Here is a 17,188-nt window from a genome sequence, read left to right as displayed (position 1 = left end):
GATAAGACCTACCATAAATCTTTCACAGAAAGAAAACTGGCATGGAGCAGAAAGCAAGGTTAGTAATGCCACAATAGAATGATGTACTTGTGGGGAGGACCAAAAGATAAACTGGAATTTTTGTGAAATCAAGTTTTCAAAACCAGGAGGTGATACTTTCTGATTAATACTCCAACACAAGTTTTAATACACAGTCTGAAGTGCAAGATGGAATGGTGGCCTATGAGAACACACAATCATGGCATGCACTGGCTAAATTAATTATTTTGCTCTATTTGCTACCAAGCATTGTGTTGTAATATACAAGTGAATTACTAAATTTAAAATGTCCAACAGAGATGTAGACGACTAACAAAGACATCTAATTCAGTTACTTTACATGAAAGATGGGCAGCCAAAAATTGCAAGTTGTGGTTAAAAAAATAAAATAAATCCATGTATTGCTAAAACAAGCCTTTCCCTGAGGTGTAAACAGCAAAGAACTTGAACAGATTTACACATCAGCCCCATTAACCAGTTTATTACAATACCACATCCTGTAACTGAAGTGGTGCAATGTACAAACATCAGAACATTTTAACAGGAACAACTATAAAAACAAGAAAGAACTGGACTTCCAATCGCTTGAACGTTATAAGGTGTCATTGTAATGCATAACCAAAGTTGCAAGAGCTATTAATGTTTACATCACACAGGTTACAGTCAAATAAAACATGTAAGCAACTTAAAAAATTAAAGTAGATCTACTGGTTACCATGTTTGCAGATTTGCTTTATTCACATCTAGATCTGTTCATTTTTATCCAAAAGTTCTCAGAAACTGAGTCATGAAGCAAGCTGAAGGCCAAGTGTCTTCTGTGCAGAGTAGGTGTTGATCATTCAAGAAGCTCCTCTTCTTTCAGCTGTAATGTGTTAAAATTTTGTGATGTAGATTTGATACAGTACAAGGCATACGCAATTCTTGTCAGAACAGTACCACAATACACTTAACGTCTCATTGAATATTACAGCTGTCGTGGGTTTCTGGCACAGAGCTTTACATGCCGCTACATACACATTTAAACAACATTTACATGCATATATGATTGTCCAGTATCATACAAGTTTTTTTTTTTTTTTTCTTCCTAAAAATACAATTTTATCAGATACTAAAACAGTCTTATATACAGTTAAATGTGAAATATTGCATATACACACACAGGTAACCGCTCTAAACACAGTAGACAGAAAAAAGTCTAAACATAAATGTATAAATGTGCAAAACACCAACAAATAAAACTTTTATATGTTTACCCAAGATACTGTTAACATATTGTTTAATAGAACTATCCGAATTCCAGTTTAAATCACCTCTATATGGGCATTAAATAAAGAGCACACCTACAGAAACACCTAGCTCTCCAAAAAGTGCAAAATAGATTTTTCAGATAGCAAAATTGCACAAAATAAAAGTCTAAACAAACAATTTGAAATGCAATACCACTACGGATTTAGTTCAAGAGAAAAAAATGAACAAAATTACCCAAAAGTTACATTTTTCTTATTGGCTTAAACTGTTAACCTAGAAATTATCTAAGTCTAACACACATGCTTTGGCTACAGCTCAAAAAAGTCTTTATTATAAAAACCTGACCATTACAAGTTACAGGTAGTACCACAATATTGTGGATCTCAACTTTCATTTTGCATAAGAAAATTACGTTTAAAGAGACGCTTGTATGTTGCTGATGCTATTGTGTCCCGCCAGAAGTTTAACTCGGCTGGTTTCTCAGGTGGTGCTGTTGCCAAAGGGTCGTCGACCTCAAACTGATCTGTCAGCTGTGCCTTCCCCCATTAGATTTAAACTCCTGGCCGGAGAGGAAAACGCCAGCAACACGGAAAGCACACTTTAAACCTTGATAACAGATAAAAGGTACTATACATATTATATGTACAGATATTTGTTCCAAGGTCCGTCAAAATATCAAAAGTTATATAAAAATAGGACCACATGACAAAAGTCACAAGTTATTGTCGGAATAATACACCCTTTCTGCAAGTTCCAGAAATGTTAACATGGTGTTTAATAGCGTAAAGTCTGCAACCAAACTCATTCTATTCAGGCCAATATAATAAGATTATTTCTAAAACCAACTGCCATTATTCAGGAATGGTGTATTAGTCGCTTTTTTTTTTTTTTTTTACAAACTCACCAATAAAAAAAATCTGTGGTCATTAATACAGGTACATACAAGCATGCCCACTAAATATTTGTACAATGTGCTAAATATGCCAAATATTTTAGCCACGTCCTCATTGGTTAACCAAAATACAGCATTTTTTCTAGTTACAATATTTAAACATTTAGGGTCCATTCACACTTTCATAGTTCTGGGTCCGCATGCGTTCCGCAATTTTGCAGAATGGGTGCTGACCCATTGATGTCAATCGGCCCGCAAAAGTAGTTCCATTCTGCAGCTGCACAAAAAAAAATAAAAGCTAGAAAATGTCCTATTCTTGCACACAATCATAGACAAGAATAGACATTTCTGTCAAAGGGCAGCCCATGTGTGATCCGCAAATGAATGGAACCTTACTCAGGTTATCTACTGACTATTTTCCATTTATAAAATAAAATAGAAGACATGATGTGTCTGATGATGCAAGGAAAGTAGGGCTAATATAAAGAGATCATTATGTGAGGCAGATAATACCATATACCTGACATCTTATGTCTTGATGCATAGACATAAAAATTCCTATTTATTCCCTACATGTAAACGGTACTACTAAAACGCCAACATGTGAACCCAAGTTTTTACAAATAGCATGATTTTTTTTATCTAACTTAAAAAGGAAAATGATTTCCTCCACCAACTGGGGCTAAATAAAGACGTGGCCATAGACAGGTAACTGCCAACGACAGATATATCTTGAAATATACATACTATTTCAAAGAGGATCTGTCAGTGGCAGAAGATCCAATAATCAAGCAGCATACCATTCATGATTCAGGGACATTGTCCTGCGAATTTACAATTAGTTGTCATTTGCACAGATAGCAGGAAAATGCTATTGCTTGCAGAAGCTCCCAATTCAAAGAGGTTCAATTTACAAGACTACTGAAGTTTAAAGCTCCACAATAAATCTGCTTTAGAGTGGGTAGGGGATAACAGCAATTCAGACAATTTATTAATGCACCTCAAACGCCCTAGTCTCTAGTTAAGTCCAGTTCCAAGTAATCATGAGGATATTCTCCTTGAAGAACAATTACCACATTAGAGAAAATGGTACTTATAAATTTATCATTTGACAGTAATAAAGTTATGTGCAACTGATATATTTGTGTTTATTTTACAGCAAATAACTCAGTATCATGCTTACATAAAGTATAGGAAATATCAGCTAAATTATCCCCAATACAACAGACTACATAACACTGAATCCTCACAAACTCCAAGTAAAAAAAACAAAAAAAAAAAAAAAAACAGCAGCACAACGTTACAGACAGTGGCAGCTTAGCCATCCCATCAACAATACAGAAAAAGGTTTACCAAGTAGTAAATATTACAAAAAAAAGTGGCTAAAAGTCTGACAGGCTAGGATGTGAAGGGAAGAAAAAAAAAAAAAGTAGTATTTTGGAATGCAGAGAATTAAAGGCGGGTTTCTGCCCGATGAGCCCCCAATCGACCATATTGCATATTGATCAGCGCTCGTTAAGTGCCGTGTACATGTGACAATTATGGATAGAATAGGGACCAACTACTGTTAATACCTCATCATACAGGTTTTTATTTGTGGGCGGCACATCCCATGTTCACAGAGGCCAACATGCTGCAGACAAATCATTTTTAAGGTCACATGAAAGATACAATCACCTGACAAATTAGTGGCATATTTGAAGGGGGGCAACGATAGGGGACCCAACGTTCCTATAAATGTTCGTTCCAGACCATTGGCTGGTGTAAAAAGGCCCTAAAGGCTATATCAGACGCTCGCTGGCTATCATCTGGCAATCTAATACTGACTCCGAATGCCTGATGAATGAGCAAATGTTTATTCATTGGGCAATTCAGATCTTTCAATATGCTGAAAGATCTGAATTTGCCGGCGGCAGATTGTGCTGTGTAATCATGACCTGCCGCCCGGCACACCGCCGTCCTGCATGGGGATGAGCGATGGCATAGCGATCACTCCTCCTCATGATGCGGAGGAGATTGCTGCGTTTAATAGTAGCAGTGTCCTCTCCTAGCTATCTGGCGAGTGCTGGAAGGGACAATCACTTGCAGCATCGGGTGTCTAATACACCCTGAGTTTATTTATTTGCTACATAATGATGAGAATTATAAGACTTTTTTTTTGGGGGGGGGGGGGGGGGGGGGACTCAGCATTTTGAAAAGTTTTAAAAACTATTTTAGATGGGGTGGAACAATTACCCATGGTGTTTTAGCTTACAATTTGCATACCCATTTATTCTTTGTAGAAGCCAACGCACATATATGTAAATATATTTTTGAATAATTTTAACAAATAAAAGGATTTACAGTATCACATGTAATAAATTCTCCTATGATACACATGAAGTATACTGAAGGTAGGTGTGAAAAAAATGCATTAAGTATACATCTTTTACATGTAAACAATCATCTTATGTTGCCTGTTACATGTGTTAACACTGCTTAGCGGGTAAAGTCAGGACTGTTACAAATGTTTTGATTTGTGCACTGCATATCAAAAGAAACGTAATTTTTACCTTACGACAGATAGTAAAGTACACCTTTTTATATGTGGAACATAACAGATTACAAAATAAGAATGTAGTAATGCAAATTGTATTTTACGATCAGAGGAACATTGTACAATAAAGACTGCAAGAAAGTTACAATGTATTTCAATTGTGTTCCCTGGCTAAGCTTAGGGCGTTACTTAAAGGGGCTGTCTAGCTACTCTCTCCCACCCGATTTGACACTGGAGAGACACTGCTGCACACTGGGTGAGGCAGATTCAGGATAAGTTCAATGGCACACTACCCCCAGAGGTGGTAGTCTAAAGCCATAGGGTGCAGGAGATGGGTCCTAGACCAGCCAATACAGTAACGAAAAGACTATGCACTCCAAAACATAACTTGCAAAGCACACTTGATTTATTGAAGGAATATCCGGTGTGAAATTGAACATTTTGCAGTGTACATGGCCTTTGTTAGACACAAGAACACTGCAGCGGGGGGGAGATAGGGCTCTGCTGGTAATGGGTCTGAGCCCAAAGGAATGGTGCCATTCCTTAGGGCTTAAGACATTTGCCAAAGCAAAGCATTTATCCAATCAACAGGACATATCATGTACGGTTCTTATTCTAGTTCAAATATAAAACATGCTAGGTGTCAGATGCCACAGCATCCATCTGTCCATCTGTCTCTTCCAGGCGGCAGTAGCTCTCTCCACACCCAATGTCAGATCGGACGGGAAACTGGGACTGAACAACACTGTAAAATTAGCGTATGTGAAACTGGCAGAGTAACACTGCAGTTCAGTAACACCTGGAGTTCAGATGACAATTCTCAAATACAAAATTCACTCACCATAGAAATATATTACGGCAGCAAAAAAATTATTACATCTTTTCATTCCCAAGGAACAGAAATGCTGATGTAAATGTTTAAATACAAATGGCAGATTTTCTTTAGCAAAGTGGGTGTGCTGGCTTTTCCTATGAAAGCTAGATAGTGACAATTTATGAAACCAATTTAAGGATGAATGTCTAAGTTACTGAATTATTTTAAACCACAAATTTTTGAGGTGAAGTTAGGTTTATTTTTAAATCAGATAAAAAAAAAATATACAAATCACTGAATATACAAGTGTTTTGAACAAAATTTACAAATAACACAACAGAAGACACAAAGTAAAACTATTACTATGCTTTAGTTACAGCGGACCTGTCATCAGTGACACACCGCCCTAATTTAAATTCATGAAACATTTGTGCATGTTATATTCAAGGTTTAGTCAAATCCCGAGACACACACAGCAATGGACTCCATATAAGTCTATTAAAAAAGGAGGAAGAAGTGAGCTACGTAAGATGGAAGTGGAGACACACAGAGTGGCTGCTACAGCTAATAGTGAGCTTTCCATCTCTCCCCAAGTGCTTTATTCACATCAATACTGTTCAGTGCTACTACATAATGTCATTTGGTGCTACTTCTGAGTGAATAAGAATTAGAACGTCTCTATGTGCATTCTACAGGACATGATGCCAGCTAGTCCCGACCTACTAGCTTAGGGAGAACTGAACTATAGATGTAGCATACAGAGGGGGAAACTGCTAGAAGTGCAGAAGTCACATAACAGCCATTTATAATGTTATTCCTCAGCAAGTACCATATAGAGGGCTGCAAAGCTACTACTAAAAATCTCTGGTGGTGCTTGTACCCCAAGGAAACAATGGATAGGACATGTTGCATTTCAAAAAGAGATGTCAGGGGGACAGTTGGGTTTTTGCTCGCACAATAAGTGCACTGTCAGCTTAACAGAGGTCTTTTCATCATATAAATCTAGTTTTATTTAATTCCACATACAAAAGAACTCTCGAGGAAAACATTGTGTACAAACTTAAAAAAGCAATAGAAAAACAAAAAAAGACTAAGTATATTTCAAAAGTTTTTATTGACATGTGATAAACAGATTTTACAAAAGGTGAATAATACATGAAACCTATATTATAAAAATGAATTCACATGAGAGTTCTGGTGAAAAAATTTCTGCAGCTGAGAATCAGTTTCTTTAGGCTCCATTAAGTTGTCCATTGTGCATTCCGGATCCGCAATACATCCGGCCGGCACCCCCATAGAAATGCCTATTCTTGTTCGCAATTGCGGACAAGAATAGGACATGCTTTATTGTCTTGCGGAGCTGCGGACCGGAAGATCGTGACGCGCTCCGAAAATGCGGATAGCACATAGTGTTCTCTCCGCATCCATTCCATCCCCATAGATAATGAATGGGTCTGCACCCATTCCGGATAATTGCAGAACGGATGCGGACCCATTCTACGGACGTCTGAATGGAGCCTTAAGCTGTAAAGGGATGTTTCAGCAGCATGTGCATGGTTTTCAGAGGAAAGGGACATATGCAGAAATTTCTGCAACAAACCTGAAGTGTGTGAATTCATCCAAAGTCTGCTGTATTCTGTCAGCTGCTATTAGCCAAATCTCTCCATAATATGCTAAAGTTTAACAGATCTGTCACCAACAGATTCAATAAAAACAATTGGGGTGGGCTCACATCAGCGTTCTGGATTCCGTTTTTGCTTTCCGTTAGAACATAAAATAACGGAATCCATGAGATGGACGTCAAAATGGAAGCCTTTAAGAGGCATTCCGTTTTGATACGTTACCATAGAAGTCTATGGGAATCATAACGGATACGTCTGGTTTCCGTTATGCAAGATGGAAAACCAAGTCCTGTGGACAGGACTTTTCTCTGTTCTGCATAATGGAAACCAGGACGGATCCGTTATGATGCCCATAGACTTCTATTAGGACGGAAAGCAAAACGGAATGCCTTATAAAGGCTTCAGTTTTGACTTCCGTCCTAATACAATTCTATGGGCGGTAGAACGGATATGTCCTGGTTTTTGACGTCCGTCTCATGGATTCAGTTATTTTCCGTTATAACCATGTTATAACGGAAAGCCATAATGGAATCCAGATATGGACCCACCCTTACAAAAGGTGGGGATGATTCTGTATACCCCCACTAATGATCAGCATTCTGAAGGTGAAATATCACAATGGGGCAAACTGACCTCAACATGTGCTGCTAGCAGATTTAAGAGTTCTAGATGCGCTAATCTAACCTGATCTGGAAATACACTAGGCGATTCTCATTGACCAACAATTTTATTTTTATTTACTATGCCAAAATCCAGGCTTCTTTTACAACCTACAATTATAGCCTTGAGTTTGTAATTATCTACTGCAAGCGGCAGTCATTTGGCAAGAAGTTGAAAGGAATTTAAACGACTCCCTTCTAGAAAATCACCCCAAAAATTGCTTTTAAATTTTTACAACTAAATTACTTTTTTTAATAATACTTTTATACTGTTAATTCATACTTGATACCCATGTTAACAGTTTTTCAATAGTGTTCACTTCTAACATCTGGCTTTACATAGTTGTAGAATGTTTCAACATGTTATTCACCAAGCAAGAAAAGCATACCGTATTTGTCGCTTTAGAAGATGCACCCCAGGTTTCAGGAAAAGAAAATTATTTTTCAACAGACCTCAGATCAGATCCCCATATCAGATCTTCACATTAGACCCCCATATCAGGACCTCAGATCATTCCCTCATATCAGACCTCAGATCAAGATCAGACCCTCATGCTACACCCCCTTAACCGACCTTAAAATAAATAAATTCACTTACCTCTCCTGCAGGTCTAGTAGTTTCCCCTGCATTCTTTGCTCCTTGATCCTCTCTGGGACCATGCTATACTGTCCTGACAGCATGCAACGTCAGGTCATAGTACACACCTACATCCCCATGCTATACAGTCAGGATAGTGCAGTGTGGACCCCAGGGCGGAAGACAAGGGAGGGTGAGTACCGGCAGTGCTCACAGCATCTCACCCCCGCACCTACTGCATACTAGTGAGCGTTTCCATAATGGAAATGGAAGCGCTCACTAGAATTAGCTTTATAAGACACACTGACATTTTCACTTCACCTTTGGGAGGTAAAGTGATTGTTATAAAAGGGGGAGAGAGAAAGAAAAAAAAAAAAAAAAAAAAAAAAAACACACAACAACATGGTAACTTATGTCTTGGGCTGGATTCATACACGCCATTTCTGGCGCATTTTTTAAGTCATACACAGGACATGGCATGTCTACCAAACTTTGAATGGAGCTGTGCATCCAGCTCCAATCAAAGTGCTAGTTCTGATGCCAGGACACCCTGCTAATATTCTATTACCCTTATCTGGCTTGCTACTCTGTCATTCTGTAACTAGGTGTAAATCTCAGCCTGTAATGAAAAGGTGACATCTCGTCCGTCACTGGCCACAAATAAACATGTAAAGGGGTTCTCCCATCTCACACATTGGTGGCATATAATAATCATCTTTATTTATATAGCGCCAACATATTCCACAGCGCTTTACAATCAAGGGGTTCAAGTAAAAACAGTCAAATAACATAGCAGCAAAGAGTTCTACAATTAAAAGAAGAGGAATGAGGGCCCTATTCGCAAGAGCTTACAATCTATGAGGAGATGGATTTGGGGGGTATACACAAAAGGTGACATAATAGGTAAAAAAAAAAAAAAAAGGTGCTTGTTTTATATACAGTGGTCAAGCCATCTTAAGACAATGGCGGAGTAGATATAAGGTTGCATGAGCCACTCACCAGCGAATATCTGTAGTACTTCTGAGTGCATGGGGTGTGGTAGATACTGATAGATCAGGTTAAGTGGAATAATTCTTAAGGAAGGGGGGATGGAAAAGGGTAAGATATGTTTTTAGGGAGTGCCTAAAACTGTAGATGTTATGGATTAACCTAATTGCTTGGGGTAGGGCATTTAAGAGAACTGGAGCTGCTCGAAAGAAGTCTTGTAGCTGGGAGTCAGAGGTTTGGATTACAGTGGATGTTAGTCATAGGTCAATGGCTGAACAGAGAGCATGGGTAGAGCATGAAGAGATAAGGAAGGAGATTTAAGGGGATGCAGCACTATGGAGAGCTTTGTGGGTGAATCCTGTACTGTTTGGGCAACCAGTGCAATGACTGGCACAGACGTCAGTAGTGATTAGACCGATAAATGAGCCTGGCTGCTGCTTTCAGGATAGACTGGAGAGGGGAGAATCTGGTGAGGGGGGAGGCCAATTGAGTTACAATAATCAAGGTGGGAATGGATCAGGGCAACAATAAGTTTTTGTGTTTCCACAGTAAGAAAGCGGCAGATTGTAGAGATGCTTTTGAGGTGCAGGCGGCATGATCGGGCAAGATATTGAATATAGGGGGTAAAAGAAGTGTCAAACATAACACCGAGACAGTGGCCATGCTGCCCCAGAGTTATGATAGTGCCACACACAGAGGAAGATATCAGGTTTAGGTACTTTAGTGTAAGGAGAAAACACCAGTAGTTCAGTTTTTGAAAAGACTCAATTTCAGATAGAGAGAGAACATGATGATAGAGAAAAGCAGACAGTCAGCAGGTGAGACAGGAAGAAGTATATTGTTGGTTGTCGTTGGCATAGAGATGGTACTGGAAAGCAAATCTGCTGATAGTCTGTACAAAAGGGGCTGTGTAGAGAGAGGAGAGGACCAAGGACTGAACCCTGAGGAACCCCAACAGCTGGTGGGAGAAAGGGGAGGTAGAGCCATCGAATGATACACTGAAAGAGTGGCCAGACATAGAAAGAAAACCAAGAAAGAACAGTGTCCCTAAGGGCAATAGATTGGAGCATGGTGGTCTACTGCAGCAGAGATCAAGGAGAATTAATAAAAGAGTAGTCATTGTCGCACTTAGCTGTCAGGAGTTTATTGCTCACTTTGGTGAGGCCAGTTTCTGTAGAATTTCTAGGATTCGCCACCAATGTCAGATAGGTACAGGCTCCAGATGTGGGACCCACACGTATCTGTAGAACAGGACCCCCAAAGTAAATGAGAGCACACTGCGCAAGTGTGGCCATCCTCCATTCACTTCTATGGGAGTGCGAAATTAGTCAAATGCCATTTCCACAACTCCCATAGAGGTGGCCTCTCCATTCACTTCTATGGATGTTACAGAAATAGCCAAGTGTGCTTGCTCGGCTCTTTTGGAACTCCCATAGAGGTGAATAGAGAGCATGCTGCGCATGCACTCTCCTTCGCTTTGAAGGCCCCCAATGTTTGAGATGGTCCATCCCCTTTAATTTCAGGAGAAAAGGCAATTTTTCTGAAATTTGAATCAAAGGATAAAAGTATAAAACATGTTAAAAACATGGAGTTCACATTTTATTAGGTCAGCTATGACTCTGTGTACCATTGTCCTCCTATGAAGCAGAAGAGACTATATTTAAGTGTTGGGCCTCATGTTAATTTCTCTCTTTATTTTAGGACTGTTTGCTGGTCCTCCAGATAGGTCACCAATATCAGATTGGTTAGGGTCTAAAACCAGGTACTACCACTGATTAACTGTTTCAGGTGGCTGGAAACGACAAAGTGAACACAGTGCAAGCAGCTGATTGGTGGGTGGTGTCAGACCCCCACTAATATAATATTGATGACCTATTCAGAGGGTAGGTGCTTCATTTAAAAAAAATCTAGAACATCCCTTTAAAATATTAATGTAAGGGCTAAAATAATTCATAGCGAATGAAGCTATATTAACGGCTTCAGATACACCTAAGTTCATACAAGATTTAAGCAAATCACTAAAAAGGTCTTACTCCCACTTTCCCATAGACATCACCAAAATCAAAGATTTTGTCAACAGCGCTTTAGAATTTTATTTCCAAGCTAAGCCTGCATTCACATAGCCGTGTGCGGTCTGTGAAATACGTTCCGTGTGGCAGCCAAATTTCCTGGACTGATCATGGATCATGTGAGCCGAACTCACTGCATCATAGAGATCTATGATGCTGAGAGTTCCAGCCCAACCACAGGTCTATTGTCCTGTACTCAAAAGATGCTGCGAGTATGGGACAGTAGACCCACGGTTGGGCTAGAATGCATAGCATCATAGAGCACTATAAGGCTACATTCACACGTCAGTATTTTCCTATATCCCGATTTTCGGTCCGTTTTTTGCGGATCCGTTGTTCCTGAAATTCGAATCCGCAAAAAACGGAAACATGTATAAATTTCAATAATCAAATAAAGTTGTTTGGATTTCTTTGAAAAAAAAATGAAAAAAAAAAAAAATAAAATAAAAATTTGTTATGCGTTTCCAGGAACGGATTCCGTTTTTTGCGGATCCATTGACTTTGTATTGTACCAGGATCCGAATTTTGCGGAAAAGAATAGGACATGTTTTATATTTAAACGGACATGCGGAACGGAACAACGGAAACGGACAGCACACATTGTGCTGTCCGATTTTTTTCCAGGACCCATTGAAAATGAATGGGTCCAGATCTGGTCCTGATCTGTTCCGCAAAAAACGGAACAGATCAGGAAAGAAAAAACGGACGTGTGAATGGACCCTAATGCAGTGAGTTTGGCTCACGAACCATGATTGGTCCAGGTACTGTGGCTGTCACTAAGGATCGCATTTCATAGACCACACACGGCCAGGTGAATGCAACCCAATACTCGGATCACTGCCAAATTTAATGGGAATAATCTCTGTATGAATTTTGTCAATACATAAAGGTAAGATTCACTGAAAGATTATTGATTAATAATGGAAGCATGTGATCTGATAAGGTTCCCAGCTTACAATTACTTCAAGAGAATACGATTCCCATAGTAAAATCCTATTTTATCAAGACCAGTAATTCACCTCTTATTTCAAAGTGCACCTGAGTAAGGTGCAAAAAACAAAAACAAAGAAAAGGTCCATTTTCTATGCACACAATGTGCACCTTTTTGACACCAGAACTTTGGCGATGAAGACATGATAAACCTTTGTCTTCAAAGAAGCCATATTTATTATTAATATTTAGGTGGAGATCAGTTTAGTTAACAAAATTATTGGAATCACTCACCTGTTCTTAATGTTCTTACGTGATAAATAATTTTCATGACATCACTAAACACTGTAAGCAGTTTATCTCCAGAAAGAATCTGAAGGCATTTTCTAAACCTTCAATATTCCTGTAATTTTCTCAGCTGGAATTCAAGATGTGCACTATTGCTTTCTCTTGGAATTGCAAATACTGACATTATAGATTTATACATTTAATACATAACAGTTTTCCCTTGCTTCTACTAACCTCTAAACTGACAGGTACTTACCAATACACCAATGGTTTAGACTGGTCTGTTTTTTTAAAACAGTAACAGACTCATTCTGCAGAGTTTATCTCCTCCAAGATTCAGCCTGTAATATACCCACCTGCTTAGCGATGACGATATTCTCTTTCTCTGTCTCTGTCACGATCCCGCTCCCGATCGCGATGCCTCTCTCGTTCACGGCTTCTTTCTCGGTAATAGTCATCATGGCGATCTCTGCTGCGAGATTTGTGACGCCTGCTTTTTTCTCGGGACCTACTATGGTCCCTTTCTCTTGAACGCTCACGTCTTCTAAAGGAAATCATTCAATTAATTTTCCTTTAAACTGAAAACATTCGCTCCCATTACCAAGTCACCCTTCCCAAACACAAACGAAAATCTATATTCTAGAGCAGGGATCAGACACCTTCGGCACTCCAGCTGCTGTGAAACTACAAATCCCAGCATGCAAACATGCTCAGCTGTTCTTACAACTCCAATAAAAGTGAATGGAGCAGTTTCAGAACTGCTGGAGTGCAGGAGGTTGCTGATACCTGTTCTAGAGGCAGGTCTCTGCTACAAGCAATGCAGCTAACGTTTAAAACAAAGTCTCAGAGGATCTTCACATTAAGTAGACTGTTATGACATTAAATTGCTGTCTTCCTCAAGACTCAAATCAAGTCTTACTAGATGAAGTTATTATGCAGCCATTTGCATTCAGCGACCTTTAGGCAAATAGACACTAGGAGAGAAGAAAACCATTCCTTAATAGCCAATGCTAGAGAGGAAATGTATATAATAATTATAAAGGACCTCGCACATTCTAAGCACTTTTGTTTCTTCCCTACACAAATACACATATTACAATGAGGACAGAAAATGTTACCTAGACCCTGAACCATAAGATTTCGATTCAATTCCATGAAGACAATCTTGTAGAGAACTTATCAGCACTTTGCAACGATCATCGGCAGACACTTTGGATTGTTTAATTAAAGAAATAGCCGTTACCAAAGTTTCTATTGCGCTTCCATAATCACCTGTGTGACAAAAAAATAAACAAAATTTAAACAACGAAATTGCAATAAGAAAACAAACAGGGTCTAGTCAAACTGTTCATGTGTTATCTATCACCTTAAAAAAACTAAACTTTCCCAGGATTTTTATACTGATGAGCAAATTGATTTGTACAAATTAAATTTCTTTAAAAATCATCTCCTTGAACAGCAAGGCGCTAACCCATTGCTCAAGAGACTCCCTTCTCCCGCTTGATTTACATGGCAAGTTATCTTGCCGGGCCCCGTCAATCTCACGCATGCGCCATTGCTCGGCATTGTGGTGCAGGCTCTACATGGGGCTCATATCTGAGTATACCCAGAAGTTCAGCAGCGCATGCACAGTTGGGCATCAGCGAGACTCTGTGCCCCTACATGGAGCAACTGCGCAGATGTGAGACTAAGGCTTCATTCATACGTCCGCAATTCTGTTCCGCATTTTGCAGAACGGAATTATGGACCCATTAATTTCTATGGGGCTGCATTATGTGTTGCCCGGGAACGGAATTGCAGATCCGCACTTCTGGGTCCGCAATTCTGTTCCCGAAAAAAATAGAACATTTCCTATTCTTGGCCGCAATTGCAGACAAGATTAGGCATTTTCTATTAAGCGCCGGCGATGTGCGGTCCGCAAAACACACACAGATGCGTGAATGAACCCTAACAAAGAGAAGCAAGATGTCTGGCCCTGTCAATCAAAGGAGAGGAGAAAGTTTTTTGAGCGGAAGGGACAGCCACTCGCTCCTCAAGGTGGCAGATTTTTTTTAACTAATTGGATTTGTACAAATCAATTTGCTCATCACTACTGATCTATCAGAACTGCCCTCAGGATAGGCCATCAATATCAAATGAGATTCTATGCAGAGTTGTATTAAAGGAGTTGTCTCATAGTATCAGTTTGAAACACCTTAAACGCGAGTCTGTCAGCACGTTCGACCATGCTAAAATGCTGACAGCACAAGGTAGAGGCTGGGGAGGGCAGTACAAATATATTTTTGTTGAGTTTTTATTATGAGAATGTGAAGGTGTATTCTGCCTAGTTCAGCTCCTGTAAGTTCCCTGGAGGTGGTGCTTCCCTGTGTACTGCTTCAAAGCCCCTGTCCACCGATTGGACACTACAGCTGTTAGAAGTGATGTGAGGCAGCTAAATGCAGAAAGCACTTCACAGTGAACCTCTTCCTCCAGGGCACTTGCAGGAAGAGAATCCAGCAGAATAAAAATGTATATTTACACTACTCCTAAAAAAAAAAAAAAAAAGCTCCACAAAAGTTATGTTTACACTGCTATCCCCAGCCCCACCTAGTGCTTTCAGCTGTTTAGCATGGTCAGAACACTGTTGGCATTTAAATCCCTGCTCTGAGTTCAGTTGTACAAGGGGGCAGTCTTATCAGTGACTGACAGCTATGTATACACACTTACACAAAGAATGCCGTCAATCACTGATAACATATTATCCGTGTGCTACTGAAGTATTAAAAAAAAAAAAGCAGAGCTTTAAATGTATTAAAAAAATGTATTTAAAATGTATTAAAAGGGTTGAGCTACACAGTGAAATGAATCGGGTCGCAGGGTAATTTGCAAGTTGGCAACTACTGCAACCCCCCCTTTTCTATGGCTGCCCTTTGATACTTGAGCACAACAGCTGTCATGCAACCAAGATCACCCTGTAGCCCTGCTTTGTATTCCAAATTTTACTAAATCTTATTCCAGATAACTATAAATCAATCTGCTCATCTCCTCCTGCTCTATAACATGCTGCCTACAGATTGCACTGCATTTTATGCTGAAGGGTTGTTTTAAGTTTATGCAACAAATCAAAGTCTACAACTACATATTCCGGCATTGGATTTTTATTTTATTCAGATTTACTGTACCAGCACTGGCATCAGAGACTGCTCTTGAAATCGCACTGCTTGAAATCGCCCTGTTTCGATTCATTATTTCTTCAAATTCTGCTTCACTTAAAGGAGTTCTGACAGAATCCATGTCTCTGTAACAAACAACTTATGAACGTAGGCACTTAAAAAATAATAAAAAAAAATAATAATAAAAGTCTGATCTTTGATCATAGTTTATCTTTAAATAGTTTACCTTCCTGGTGGCCCATAATCTACTCTGTCATATGGAGGAGGTCGACCATACGGGTCTGATGATGGTGGTCCTCTGCTATCAGATGCAGGCATACCAGCATTGCCTGGAGGTGGGAAGAAGTTTGGATTCACATGTGGAGCTGGAGGAGGTCCACCTGGAGGCGGGCCTGGTAAATGAGGCGGCGGTCCAAGTGCCATTGGGGGACCTGGAGGCCGTGGGGGAAATGGACCGGGTGGAGGAGGTGGACCTTGCTGAGGTGGTGGTGGACCAGGTGGAGGACCATAGACAGGGGGTGGTGGACCTGGAGGGAGAGGAACTAGGGGTGGTTGACCATAAGGCTGTCCAGGAAATAGTACTGGGGGAGGAGGGCGGTCACCCCTATTTGGAGGTCCAGTCAATGGGGGAGGAAGTGGCTGTCCAGGTGGAGGGGGACCAGGCGGCCCCGGAGGACCAGGTGGGCACATAGGTGGCCTTGGAGGAGTCAGACCTAAAAATCAAACATATTTTAGTTATCGAAAATCAAAGAGTTCTACATTTTACTAGTTATTTAAAGTGGGTTGTACCACAATGGATGTTTATCACCCGTCTATGGGACAAGAGATAAATGTCCGATTGCTGAGGGCCCCCATCGATCACTAGAATAGAGGGTCACAGGCCAACGTTCACACTGTGCAACAGCAGTGTTGAGAAGTTTTGAGGGAGTGTCAATTGAGTATTTGTCCTAGCTCTCCATTCAAGGTCTTTGGGGGCTTAAACACATAGCCAAGCACGGTCCTCAGCTACTTCCATCCGCTTCATAGAGAGGCTCGACTGCCTCTATTCACTGTGTTCGTGCAGTGATGAGGAATGGGGGGAGGGTCGATGACCACCATGGTTGAGGGTCCCCATGGAAAGGTAATACATGTCCATTGTAGCACAACCAATTTAGTTATTGTTGTATATCCATTTGGAGTAAGTAAAATTTTTAAATGTTTACAGCAATCAAGTACAAATGAATACTTTAATAGCTATGGACGCTTTAATGCATTGCATGTTAGGTTTAAAAATAAAACTAGTAACTGATTTTTTTAAATAAAAAAATGTTCCTATAGTTTGGCTTGGAGAACATGCATGCCATACAATACATTGCAGACTACTTGATCCTGTTCT

General features: G+C 39.9%; 1 protein-coding gene across 2 annotated transcripts in view; it reads right to left on the bottom strand.

Annotated features, from left to right (window-relative positions):
• Positions 1 to 504: 504 nt before the first annotated feature.
• Positions 505 to 17,188, bottom strand: part of CPSF6 (cleavage and polyadenylation specific factor 6) — a 39,579-nt gene continuing 22,895 nt past the window's right edge. The window contains exons 6-10 of one of the 2 annotated variants that reach the window (XM_044280448.1): positions 16,040 to 16,526; positions 15,823 to 15,938; positions 13,780 to 13,933; positions 13,018 to 13,205; positions 505 to 901 (exon numbers count right to left, since the gene is read on the bottom strand). In XM_044280448.1, coding sequence (XP_044136383.1) covers positions 13,022 to 13,205; positions 13,780 to 13,933; positions 15,823 to 15,938; positions 16,040 to 16,526 — 941 coding nt within the window. In that variant the 3' untranslated portion in view covers positions 505 to 901; positions 13,018 to 13,021. The remainder of the gene's footprint in view (positions 902 to 13,017; positions 13,206 to 13,779; positions 13,934 to 15,822; positions 15,939 to 16,039; positions 16,527 to 17,188) is intronic. The other variant, XM_044280449.1, reaches the window with a different exon arrangement.

Source organism: Bufo gargarizans, chromosome 2 (assembly GCF_014858855.1).
Source record: "Bufo gargarizans isolate SCDJY-AF-19 chromosome 2, ASM1485885v1, whole genome shotgun sequence".
Lineage (NCBI taxonomy): Eukaryota > Metazoa > Chordata > Amphibia > Anura > Bufonidae > Bufo > Bufo gargarizans.
This window is presented reverse-complemented; position numbering and strand designations above follow the sequence as displayed.